The sequence below is a fragment of the Penaeus japonicus genome, unplaced genomic scaffold (genome assembly GCF_977035675.1).
Source record: "Penaeus japonicus unplaced genomic scaffold, GWHDUDI00000001_assembly GWHDUDI00000031, whole genome shotgun sequence".
Lineage (NCBI taxonomy): Eukaryota > Metazoa > Arthropoda > Malacostraca > Decapoda > Penaeidae > Penaeus > Penaeus japonicus.
Genome location: NW_028234433.1, coordinates 6793695 through 6807506, shown reverse-complemented (window position 1 = coordinate 6807506; position 13812 = coordinate 6793695). Strand labels below are relative to the sequence as shown.

The 13812-nt window shown below is 40.8% G+C and overlaps 1 protein-coding gene across 5 annotated transcripts in view; it reads left to right on the top strand.

Annotated features, from left to right (window-relative positions):
• LOC122255806 (agrin) overlaps positions 1–9954 on the top strand; it is a 528413-nt gene extending 518459 nt beyond the window's left edge. For 3 of the 5 annotated variants that reach the window (XM_086555614.1, XM_086555613.1, XM_086555615.1), the window contains 12 exons: positions 153–295; positions 554–786; positions 1552–1686; positions 1919–2162; positions 3899–4063; positions 4499–4630; positions 5338–5456; positions 5726–5807; positions 6617–7135; positions 7767–7956; positions 8324–8471; positions 8647–9954. In XM_086555614.1, the coding sequence (XP_086411740.1) occupies positions 153–295; positions 554–786; positions 1552–1686; positions 1919–2162; positions 3899–4063; positions 4499–4630; positions 5338–5456; positions 5726–5807; positions 6617–7135; positions 7767–7956; positions 8324–8471; positions 8647–8798 (2262 nt within the window). In that variant the 3' untranslated portion in view covers positions 8799–9954. The remainder of the gene's footprint in view (positions 1–152; positions 296–553; positions 787–1551; positions 1687–1918; positions 2163–3898; positions 4064–4498; positions 4631–5337; positions 5457–5725; positions 5808–6616; positions 7136–7766; positions 7957–8323; positions 8472–8646) is intronic. The other 2 variants (XM_086555616.1, XM_086555617.1) reach the window with 1 other exon arrangement.
• Positions 9955–13812: the final 3858 nt, after the last annotated feature.

The following is a 13812-nucleotide window of genomic DNA, read 5'->3' as shown; positions in this document are numbered from 1 at the left end:
ATCAAACAGAACAAGAACACGAGAACTCTCAGACAAACCCTTCTACACACACTATTACCTACACACGCCCCTACACAGAAACACGAAACCCAACGCCCACGGAAGGGCTCCCTAGCCATCCTCAACCACGCCCTCCCTCTTCCCTCCTGCAGGTGGTGGCCAAGAGGTACCAGCGCGACGGCATCCTGCAACTGGACGACGACGAGGACGCCATCGGGAAGGCCCCGGGGACGCTCAAGAGCCTGGACCTGCGAGGATCCACCTACGTAGGATATGTCCCCACCAACGAAAGGAGGTGCGAAGGGGATCCTGCAGTTATTGTTGTCTTATTTGTTTAAGGTCTTATATTTCAGGTTATATGCACTTTGGGATGTTTAAAAACGTATATTATTCGTTTTCGAGGTTATTTGCTTTGAGTGCTATTCAACTTCACATGTTCACTGAAATACTTGAATGACAATGAAACATTCTTGACCGTCAACCAATATCCATCCCAAAGCGTCATTCGCCCAAGACACATAACTCATGCCACGTCACCTTCCCGTCCGAGCAGAGTGTGGGAAAACGCCGGCACGTCGGAAGGGCTGGTGGGCTGCCTGCGCTCCGTCCGGATAAACGGGCGTCCGCTTGACCTCGTCTGGCCCGGCTCCCCCCACGTGATCCGCGCCGAGCACGTGGGCGAGTGTTCCGCGTCGCCGTGTGCCAACCTGCCCTGCCTCAACCACGGCTCGTGTAGGCCGACGGACGATGGCCACTTCAAGTGTCTCTGCGTTCAAGGTTTTATTGGTGAGTGGGAGAGAGAGAGAGAGAGAGGGAGAGAGAGAGAGAGAGAGGGAGAGAGAGAGAGAGAGAGAGAGAGGGAGGGAGAGATAGAGAGAGGGAGGAAGAGAGAGATAGAGAGAGGGAGGAAGAGAGAGAGAGAGAGAAAGAGAGAGAGAGAGAGAGAGAGAGAGAGAGAGAGGGAGATTATTGGGGAGGGAGAATGAGAGAGAGAATGGGGATTTTTAAGAGAGAAATAGGGAATGAGAGAGAAAGGGGGGGGATATTAGGAAAGAGAGGGAATGAGATACATAGAGAGAGAGTGGGGATTTATGTGTGAGGAAGAGGGATTGAGAGAGAGGGGGGGGGAGGGGGGATTTTTTGATGAGTGTGTGTGCGGGTGACTTGAAAGTGGATGGCAATGATGATGATATCGATGGTGTTAGTGTTTACGATAGTGCTTACGTGGTTTATGTTAGTTCTTAGTTGTTTACGGAAATGTCTAAAATGACTAACTTATTTTTTGTACTTTTCTCCTAAGAGAGAAACTATTATTAGGGATCATTTGCAGTACTGCATAGCTCATATAAATGATACAATACATATTTCCTGCCAACACCATTTATTTTCAAATGAAACAATTGGCTCAATAAAAAAAAGTAAAAAACATAAAATAAACATCATCACACTCTGAGATAACCCCCTATCAACATTCAAACAAGCGACTTATAACACAACCAACAGCAACATAAATCATGTTATGGAAGTGACCTCGATTCCCCTCTTTCGCAGGAGAGCGGTGCGAGGTCAAGCTCGACCCGTGCGAGAGCCAGCCGTGCCAAGCTGGGGCAACCTGTGTCACTCTCCCGACCAAGGACTTCCTATGCAAGTGTCCCCCAGGCAGGAGAGGCACGCTGTGTGACCAGAGTGAGTGTTTTTTTTTAGACTGTTACTGTCGTTGTTTTGGTAAAGGTTATGGTGACGTTATGTAAGGTTTAGAAATAGTTTTCGTCCCGTAGAGACAGCGGAAGGCGAATCGTATTACTGGCTTATATGAGTTTGTCTATTGATGTCTAGTCGTCTGGTTTTTTTTTTTCACGAGACCAAAACACGCAAACAACGAAATCACAGAATAAGTATTTTCGAAAATTCTCCTCAGTGGACCGAACCCTCCGCGAGATGGTGATCCCGGACTTCGACGGCGACGCGTATCTGGAGCTGCCCACCTTGGAGAACGTAGGCCTATCCTTCGCCCTCGAGATCTGGTTCCTGACGCGCTCTCCCGACGGCGTCCTGCTCTACAACGGCCAGATGGGCGGCGGAGGAGACTTCATCGCCCTCAACCTGCGCAACGGACACCTCGAGTTCTCCTACAACCTCGGCTCAGGACTCGCCACCCTCGTGTGAGTTGACAGGAGCTCGTGTTTGGTTTCTCTTCTTCTTCTTCTACTTCTCCGTCTGCCTTATCTTCCACTTTTCTTTCTCTTCCCGTCTTCTCTCCTCACACCTCTCCCCCTCCTCGCCACCTTGCATATCCTTCCTTTCCCCCTTCCCTTTTACATCAGTGGATAGTCTGCATTGGGTATTTGGAGATGCAATGTTTTTTTTAATCAGTTGCATTATAGATTGGTATTTATTTATTTTTCATTATTATTATTATTATTATTATTCCCTAGATCATTACCATAATCTTGTCAAAGTTTGTCAGGGCATGCGAATGGGAACATGTTGGTGGTAACACAGCCAAGCTCTTTGCGACTAAGTGGTCAGATTCACACCCTTAAAAAAAACAAAGAAAAAAAGACAGTCACCTTTTTAAGGAGTGTCTGGCATTTAACACTGCCATGTTCCGTTTTGTTTGTGAAAATGTATGTCACAATAGAACCAGCAGCTTTACCCACACCGAATCACCAACTGTAATATATTGTTTCAGATTCAGGCTGAAGTAAGTAGTGGGCCACTGATGTAGGTGGTAAACAAACTTCAGGTCAGAGTGAGCAACACGAACAAGCACATTTGTTCTTGAACTTACTCTGGCACAAGTAATGTTTATGTTTATCTTTGTCCTTGCGGTCTCCCAGCCACCCTCGAGTATTTCACTCATATTGTAGACCACGCTGACCTCTCTCGGCTGGGCGCGGGTCAAGTCGGGTCAATACAAGTGATTCTTCTTCTGCCAGAGTTGCAGGCTTGTCATGCGTTGTATAAAAAGTGTTCTTGCACCATCTGCAATATGAGTTTCTCACACGCATCCCCGTCGAGCGAGTGTTCGAATCCAATGAAAGCTTGAGACAAAATTAGTTGTTTTTTTCTCTCTCTCCAAAGATTCATTTGATTCGAATAAGTGCTTCGGGGATTCCTTTTCTCGAAGGCTACTTGCAACGATTGATTTTCCTTCAACGACACATATAGTTTGCAAGATTTTCGTATCACTCACGTTCGTTTTTCACACAAATGATTATGCTCGATTTTCTTTTCTTTCTTTTCTTTTTCTTTTTGTATGTTTTATTCGCCTTTTCCCGGCAAGTAGAATCTCTTTCTATGTTTCCCCTTTGGCGGAAAAAGTGTTCGATTCACACGTTATGTTTTGTTCCATGAGCTTTTCTATGTTCTTTTTTCCTCATTGTTTTCCTTTCATTGGTGGTGCTTCACTTCCTCCAAGAATAAAGCTTTGTATTTGCGTGTTGTGTCGTCCAATATTTTTTTATGAACGAATGCAAGATGAAACATGGCACACCTCAATATGAAATGTCCTTTTCCAGTCAAAATGAAATCCTTTTTCCTTTTCTCTTGTGAACTCATTTTGCTGTCAGATCAGTCGATGTCAGTTTGTTCGCATAATGCAGTCTACCAATTGCTGAATCCCGCGATTTGTCATCATTTAACTTCTCAACCGATTTCAAATTCTTTAACTATGTAAAAAAAATGATTTTAAAAGCTACGTGACATCTCTGGCCTTATAATAGAAGAGATCTGAACAGTGAAACTCCCTACCCCAGGAAAGTACGTCACTCAAACAAGTATGTGTGTGTGAGAGAAAGAGAAAGATTTGAGAGTCCGACATCTCAGACAAGCGCCGGTCCAAAACCCGTGAATAACTATCTTCTCTTTCTCTCTCTCTCTCCCTCGGCCGACGCAGGAGCCCCGAGCGCGTCGCCCTGAACACGTGGCACATGGTACGCGTGCGCCGGAAGAAGAGGAGAGGCATCCTGCAACTCAACAGGGGCAAGAAAGTGCGAGGCAAGAGTGGGCCGAGACTCACCGAACTCAACCTTAATCAACCGCTGTACCTCGGAGGCTTAGAGTGAGTGGGACTTTCTTTCTGGTGTTATCAATTGTTTCCTTTTTAGGAGAAGATAGAAATTTATTGTTGTGTGTTTCATATTTGTAGCATATTTTTTTTTAAAGCATTGATAAAGACACAAATACAAAAACACGAGAACTCTCACACAAACCCTTCTGCACACACGATTACACACTCCCCTGCACAACCAATTTTAAGATTGATTAAGATATGAATTATTAAATTATGAATTATTAATTAATTAATATGATATGAATTATTAATTAAGATATGAATTATAAAAAAAAATAAGATATGAATCCAATAATATTTGTTAAACTCAGGATATCAAACAACCCAAACTAAACAACCACGTTAAATAAGAGCTGACAAACACACATTGCTGTAAGTAAAAGCACCGAGAGCTTTCGCTGAGCATGACACCCTTCCCCGCAGGAACTTCACCCTCTCCCACCCGGACTCCGGCGTCACCATGGGACTGAACGGAGCCATCCAGAGACTGCTGGTCAATTCGGAGGTGCTCGACAACCTGGACGAGAGGGCGAGGGGAGGTCGCGGGGTCAGGAGGTAAGGACGGGAGGAGAGAGCAGTGAGGGGAATTCGGCTGAGTGGCTATTGAGGGGTCAGCGAGAGGTGGGCGGGAGTTGAAGAGGAGAGGTCAAAGGAGACGTCTGTGAGGGATCGACGATGGTTTAGGCGGCTGCCTGTGAGGAGTCAGAGAGATGTTGGGATGAAGTTCATGAATATTGCTCATAATTCTACATAGCCATTAATCTGCTCACAATTATGATGATACTAAAGGGATTACAGCGTCACCATATTAATACATAATTACCAAAATAATTCATCTGCAAAGACGTTTTGAACTCGACACTGATTACGTCATCTGCGAGGATAAAGCAAATCACTCCACGACGTTTACATCGAAACTTTTCCTATTTTTGTTTCACGTTTACTTGGGATATGATGCTATATTGATTGCACTATAAAATTAGCCCAAAAGGATCATGTATCACGTCGAGTATTGTAGCGTTATTGTAAGATAAGTAATGATCAGATATATGATATAGACATCGTGGCATGAGAACGTACAATCATAGTCACAAAAGTGTTCATAATATCCCAGCATTATCTTAATACCGTCACCATCCCTCTTTGCCGTCATAATACTTCAAAACTGCTCATACTCATGACATTACAAAGTCCCTTGATATAACATACCCAATAGAAATGTGACGCTCTTATCTACAAGCCCTTCATCTCCCCTGCTTTAGGTACCGAGGCCCCCCCTGCCTGCACAACCCCTGCCAGAACGGCGGGGTGTGCCAGCCGTTCCTCAGCCGTTTCCTGTGCAAGTGCCCAGCCTCCTTCACCGGGAAGTTCTGCGAAAAGCGTAAGTTCTTTAAAGTTTTAGTTTTTTTTTTTTTTTTTTTTATAACGGTGTATAAGGTCATGTAATCGGGAGGAGTTATTTCCGTAATGTAAAAGATTGTTTTATGTATGTTTTTAAAAATCTATCTGTTTGCTTGTGCTAGGAAAAAGTTAATTATTTTTTACGAAGATTTTTTTATTCTCTCTCCCTTTGATGAGCCCAGTGATGATAACAAATATCGATTTATTTTGCAAATAAAGTTCATTTTCTATTCTTTTAAATTTTGACAGGTTCAGACGAAAACCAGATGATGAAACCGGTCAAGTTTGACGGCAAAACATACCTCAAGTTCCCCAACATGGTTTACAGAGTGTAAGTGTCATTTCCGATCCGTCAAGTTGGCAGCCGAACTCGTTAATTGCGAATTGCGGTTCTGTATTAACTACTAACATATTTTCCAACGATACCAACTTCACTCTTGAAATGTATCAATATTAACAATATAACTGCTGTTGGTAAATGCACGCAAAAAATAGACTAAAATAATGCCACTAATAGTAGACTTTAGGTTATTGGTGAAATGCCGTAGTTGTGCTGACTAAACCATCTAGATCTATACCTCAACATTCACTCATTTCATCTCATGATCTCTCACCCATTCCCTAAGCCGGAAGTGATATTTCATCACTCCTTTAGTCTTTTTCCCCTCTCTCTCCCCTTTGCGTTACTCTTCTTCTCTCTCCTTCTCCCCTCTCTCCTGTCTACCCGCTCATGTTCCTCATCCCCGCTTGCTTCATTATCATTTTTATTACCATTATCGGCGCTTACTCTTTACCCGTTATCTTCTCGACTGCATCGTTCTCAGAACCTCTCTTAAGAATTAATATATCTTTTCAAACTTGTCTTGTTATGGCTCTTAACGATATCGATTCGTTCTTTCTTTGTGCCTTGTTATCATCATTTCTTATCCTTTCGCCTTTCTTTTTATTCGTTTTACCTTCACTTCACTTTTGCCATGGCTATTATCATCCCGCTTTATTTATGCTTTCATCGTCTCGCTTTCCCTCTCTCGACTCGTTCTCGCCATCATCCCTGAGTCACGATATTTCCCTCGCGAACTCACCGGCCCGCTGTCCCTCTCTCACCCGCCCGCCTCTTCTTCTGCGCATGCGTCGGAGCAGTAACACGACTCGCTACAACCTTTCGACGGACGACTACGGCGACTACGACTTCCCGGAGCCCTGGACTGACCTCGACCTTAGTTACCCCACCGAGGACGACCTCGACGATGATATAGCTTTCCTCGAGGAGGAGGATTACGCTGATGGGGATGGGGAGGAAAGAGGAGGAGGAGGAGGAGGAGCAAGAGGAGGATCGCCAGACGAAAAGGAAGACAATGCCTTGAGGAAAGGAGGAGAGACTGGAGGAGGAGGAGCCGATAAAGAAGGAGAAGAGGAAGGCGAGGATTACGAGGCGGGGTCTGGGTTCCTGTCGCTCTTCGGGGACGACGAGCTCATCTCGGCGCTGGAGGAGCAGGAGTACTACCGCTTCGAGGACGCCGAGGATCCCGCCGAAGGAGGAGACACCCTGATGGGCAGCGCCGCCGAGGAGAACATGATTCAGGATTCGGTGTACGCGGAGACCGTGCCCGAGGACAACAACGCGATCCTGCAGGAGTTAGAGTATGACGACCTCGTAGGGTGAGCTGGGCACTAACAGCATGATTGCGCTTGGAGCACTGGGGCTTGGGGACGATTTTTAGTTACTTAGTGTGTATGTATATATATATATATATATATATATATATATATATATATACATACATATATTGTTGCATGTCGAGAGTATTGTTTCTGCGTTTAGTAGCATATTTTATTTGATTTTCTTCTGACTTTGTTTATTGTTCATTTTTTTTCTGTTTACAGATTATTGAAATACGTTTGTTTGTCATTTTTACTCAGATTTCTATTTTTCGTATGTGTGTTTGCTTATCTATATTTGCAATGACATATTTTCTTGATTTTAACCTTTTTGATGTTGATTAGACCGATATTTTCTTATAGAATATTCAGAAATAAGTATATATTCCTTTATATGTGTGTGCGAGCGAGTGTGTCCTGTACACCGAAGATAATAGAGGAAAGCAATTTGCACTTCATTTATGCCTAAACATAATTTTCATGATAAAACAGTCATTAGAATATTAATCTCTTAAGAAAAAGATCAAGCATACACCAGTCAACCCAAAACCCCCAACCACATGCAGTCCACCCATAACCCCCACCCTTACAAACCCCCCCAACTCACCCACCATCCCCCCCCCCCCACCAGCAAACGAGGGCAAACAAACAACCAGTTCGAGATCCGTTTCCGCGCGACCAATGGCGATGGTTTGCTGGTTTGGCTCAACAAGGGAACGACCCTCGCGGGAGACTACTTGGCCATCGCCATCAACGGCGGGTTTGTCGAAATGTCGTACAACCTCGGCAAGCAGCAGACTCTTCACATTGTTAGATCGAAGGTGAGAATTGCGGTTTGTTTGGTTTTGTAGTTAGGTAGATAGATAGATATGGATAGATTTGATAGATTGATAGGTAGGTAGGTAGGATGTTATGTGTTTATGCTAATTATTTGTTGTTGTTTTTTTCTCGTTTATGTGTTGGATTTTTGTTCGACTAATTTTTTTCTTTATTCATGTGTGTGGCTGAAAGAAGGTACTGCTATTTGCTAGCCTTGCTTTTAGACAGCGAGTGTAATCATATTGCGCACATTTTTATATCAAAGAAGATTAAAGAAATTCGTTCCCAGAAGTCACATGCAATAAGTAAATCGATAACAAGCCATTAAAAGGATCACCAGTAAGAATCCTAACCTGTGTTCCTGTGCAGGTGCGCGTGGACGACGGCCAGTGGCACACTTTAGTCGCGCACAGGAGGAAGCGGCTGGGCGTCCTCCGGGTGGACGCCGAGCGGTCCGTCAAGGGCGTCTCGGAGAAGGGCGCCACGACACTCAACACCAACGGCAAATTATGGATAGGTGAGCTTTGGAGAGTGACGTAATAGTGTGATGGATTTATGCTTGTTTAGTGTGTGTGTGTGCGTGTGCGTGTGCGTGCGCGTCTTAACTTTCACCAGATAATGTAATGAGCAACAAGCCACCCTCTCCTGGCACTCTGTTGCCCTCTCTCACCCCTCCCTCCCTACGCCAACAGGTGGCTCCCCCAGAATCCCGGACGGGCTCCCTCGGGCGTACTACCAAGGCTTCCGCGGCTGCATCGACTCCGTGCAGGTGGAGAACCGCGACTTGAACCTGGTGACCCACGGCGACGCGCAGCTGGTCCGGTTCTGCGACGAAATGCGGTGAGGTTCGACAAACGCCACTCCTCCACATCCGGCGGACTCCTGGTGCTCTCCACGCGACTCCCAAGAGCTGTGCATCTCTCCAGTGTTAGATAAATAAACAAATAAAAAAAGAAGATAAAAAAACGAAAACACGACTGGATGCTGCAGCTTTGTCGAGTTGCGATGCTTAAAAAAATCGTATTTAAGAGAAACAACAAAGTCTATTTTGTATATGGGGAAAACGTTATTCTGTTGTTCGAGGAATAGTAGTGATATAACAGTCATTAAAAAAAAAACACTATACGGTGGCGTTTTTAAGCTGTAAATGATGGTGAAAGGTGCGTGCAAATTCCACGTACATTTCAGTGCTTTCTAGTGACTCCTTACTCTGCCTACAGGACGTGCGGTTCTGAACCACTTTGTAGGCTGTGCTTGGTGAAGGAAAATTTATCATCACACTTCTTTACACAGAATACGACAATTTAAACAAGCTAGACTGAACTTCGACCAACCACTTGGGAAATTATACCAAGGAAACATGAATTCGTAATCGGCCGGTGTTCTTTTTTTTCATCGAAGAGAAACAAAATAAACATACGCGTATGAATAATGAAGTCAATGATAAAGATCAGTCTGTGTCCTTTACTCCGTGTTGCAAGACGTGATGGTAAATTGCAGGAAGATCTGGACTTCTCTTTCGCTACACAACCGGGGAACAAAACGAACGGCACAAGTGAAGCTAACTTGTGTTCCTGCTGTAAATATATTTGTTGGAAATAGTCATAACAAGTGAGTGAATGGGAGAGTGTGTAAGTAGACTGTTTTGTTTCTGACGCTGCCTAAAAAAAGGGAAAAAAAGTATATATGAATAAGTGATTATAAAAATACATAAAAAATTAATGAAGTTCCGGGACCTGGCAAGATGACGACTGGAAGTTGAAGAAGTTGTTAGAAGTTCTTAAGATGTGTTTTCATTGATGTTGACAACTTGTACCTCAGCAGTATTTATGAAAGATATTGAGAGAATGAAAAAAGTGAAAAAAAAGAAAATTATATATATAAAAAAAATAAGATCCAATGTTACATTTCAGAACTTTATTTGTATTCGAATTTTTACTGTTTTCGAGCACAGTAACCCTGTATTCCTAAAGTCGTTTTTTACATTAAATGGTTCCAATTTTGCAACTTTTAATTGTATCACCAATTACTGTTAATCTTTGCATTAAAAGATACATTAAAATAATACATTTCAGGTCTACCAATGCACTTGTATATTTTCTCAGTATCATAGTTGTAAATTTCTAATCCAGCATTCTGTGTAAAACCCTGAGATGTACAGTAGTCACAATTAGTAAAAAAAAAAATACTTTATAGGCAGAGGAAAAGCAACAGCGATGATATTTGAGAGAATCCATCCATATTTCTTGTTCAAGTTAGCTGACTAAAAGAAATAATTGTACAGCAGATGCATTCATGGATATTGTGGGTTTTTTATCCTTTGATTAACCCTTCCATCCCTTTTTCCCTGCTTTTTTAAAAGGATAGCTGATTTTTTTCTGTTCATTGAATGTGTTCTATCCTTTTAAGTAACCCCCTTATCGCTCTTCGTTGTTGTTTTTTTGGAAATAATGGGTTTCATTTGTTTTTGTTTATCTCCTTCGCAAATAAATCTATGATTTGTTTACACTGAGGCCAAACCACTGTGGAGGGTATACATCGCTCCAGAATCAAAAAAATAAAAGCAGTGTCATTCCTTTGGCATAGTTATGATTCACATTTCCTGATATCATACCCCCCCTCCCCCCCATCCACTAATTTCGGACACGTCGAAAGGGAAAAGAAGGAAGGCGTGGCTCAGCACATTTGCCCCGCCCCCTCGAAACCCATAACTCCGCCTTTGTTTTAATTAAATTTTCAATTTTTGTTTGTTTTTATCAGTATCATTTGCCTATTAACTAATTAGTCGCGCCGAGGGAAATATTTTTCTTTTTTTCCATGAACCCACTTGTCTTCCAGAAGAGTGTGTAAAATGTACATAGTGTAAGATAATAGAGAGACTAGCCTATCTAATTTTTACAAGACGTGCCAATAGTAGGTTTGTGCAAACTCACCCACGTTATTTAAAAAACATAAAACGCAGCCAGCTATAAAAAAAAAAATATATGATTAGTTCGAATTTTAATGAATATACATATACCTAAATGTATATTTAAAAGACATACTCGAGGTATTCAGATCATATTCCGAATGAATGGTCCACTCATATCTAATCAAATACTTCATGTTTTGATATAATACATAACTCATTCATACCGTCACAGTTCTTAGTTGTGTTCTTAGCTTCAGTATGATTTCCTATTGGCAAGACGTGGATTTTTGAAAGATACATATTTATTCGTCGGTTATTATTTCCTGAAATTAATTTGATAGGCTAAATTTTGCTAGTGTCTAATGAAAGATAACGTTCCTACGATAGTTTTTAATCATTATTTCAGTTCTTTTATTATTCTAATGCAGTTGAAATGCTTTGAATCTCCCTGTAGATAATTCACAGTGTGTTTGCACATGTTTGTAGAAAATACATTATCAAAATAAATATGCATTTTATCTATCCTTATTTACATGGACTGTATGAGTATATGGGTTAATGATGTTAATGATATATTAAATATATTGCAATTTATTATTTTTACCGGAACGGATCTCGGTAGCCGTGATAAATCAAAATGGTTTTCACAGTTTACTTTTCATTAGTCTAGTATTCATTTTTCTATAACGTTCCATCAATAGATCATATGATTAATAAGCATTTTGCTCATTCATTACAGTCTTTGTGCTCCTTTTTTTCCTCATTATTATTATCTAATTTGATAGATATCACAAACACACACACACACGCGCATGCTCGTGCGCGTGTTTGTGTCTTCCTTCTCTTCAAATTTATGTTGTATACATATACATAAACATATACATATATGTGTATGTATGTGTATATATATATATATATATATATATATATACACATATATATATACACACACATACATATATATATATATATATATATATATATACACATATATATATACACACACATACATATATATATATATATATATATATATATATACATATATACACACATATATATATATATATACATATATATATACATATATACATATAAGTATATATACATATTTACTTATGTATATGTATATAAGTATATATACATATATACATATATATATACATATAAGTATATTTACATAGTATATATATAATGAAGAGCTTCATATGAGCTTGAGCAAGGGAGAAGTAGCGATATAATAAAGGGTAAAAGATAGCGTGAGTGAGAGAGATATAGCAATATGGAGAGAAAGATAGCGAGAGTCAGACGCAGAGATTATCAATATCTGTCGCTTGATCATAATCAAGCGACAGATAGTGATAGCGTGAGAGAGAGAGAGAGATTGTGTAAAATGCAAGTCATGCCCTTTTCTCATATCACTACGAATATACTGCTAAAGAGCAATCTCACTGTTATACTTATGGAATCGGCTTTTACCATCCGAAAGCTCACTTTACAAGTCTTTCTTGATATTTCATTATTCTTAGATATATTTCCTTTGTTATGATCAATCACCTTGCCGCATAGCAGAGGCTTGCGTGCGATCAATGAGGAAGGAGGCTGTACCAAGTACGTTCAACAAAGTTGGAGAGGCTTCTTCTGAGACACCAGACGAAGAATTGATCACCCGCCAATTCGCAATGGGCCAGCGCTCGGTGGGTTAGGTCTATCACTCTTCAATGAATTTAAACCATCAAAGATTACTGGTCGTTCCTGTTGAGTCAGCGGAATATCAAGGCTCAACCAGCATCACATACAAGAAGAAATTCGAGGGGTAGGTGTGATGTGCCACAAGAATGCCACTACCCCAGAGCAACTAGAAGAACTGGCACAGAATAGCGCTGGATCGACAAAGATGGAAATAATTGGGGAAGGCTTATGTCCAACTACGGACCCTTACAAGCTGAGAAGATATATCTACTACTAAAAATTGCAAAGTCGACGGTCTGTGAAAATCAAGCCGACGAAGACACCAAAGGAAAGGCGCCATTTTGTTGCCTGGAAATTTGGTATAAATTATCATGATTATCATTCCGCTATCATCTTTCTCATCATAATCATCATTACTGTTATCATATAAGAATTAGATGTAATAGAATTATCTAAGGCGATGTTATTGATAATATATTTACATTCATAAATATTATTGACGCCACTGTTATTGTCATTAGGTTATTATTACCGTCATTATAATTGCGTGCGTAGTGGATTATCAAGGCTCTGTATCCACGAACTATTATAGTTAGCGGGTTCACCTTTGGGAATGATAATTTATATGTTAATGATGGTGATAATGATGGTGTTGGGGATAATGATGATGATAATGGTACATCTTTTTTTTTGTATAATAGGCACTATGAGTTCAGTCAGCTCCCCTTGATTAACTGCTGATGGCGATAACGAGGATGGTGATGGGGATAATGATGTCGATGGTGATGATGACAGCGACTGGGATAATGGCGATAGTGATGATGATAACGGTGATGAGAATGATGATGTGTATATTAATAACGATGGTGATGTTGTGATAGGGATAATGATGTTGATTGGAATAATGATGATGATGGTTATGGAGATGATAATGGTGTTTGTAATGATGATGGTAATGACGACGTTATTAGTGTAAGTGATGACTATTATCATGAAGGTAATGATGATGATGACAATAAAGATTATTAATAATTAATACTATTATGTAATAATTAACAGTAATAAGATAATTGGTGGCGATATTATTGTTGACATCTAAACACTGATAAATATTAGTATGTATATACGTTATACACTATTACGTATTGTTATGTTACTGTCGTCACTGGCATTGTCAGTGGGTTATCATTATCATTATCCTTCCTTTATCGGAGTAATTAGATCTCACTGTCTAATTCATTTCCAAGTTCAATTG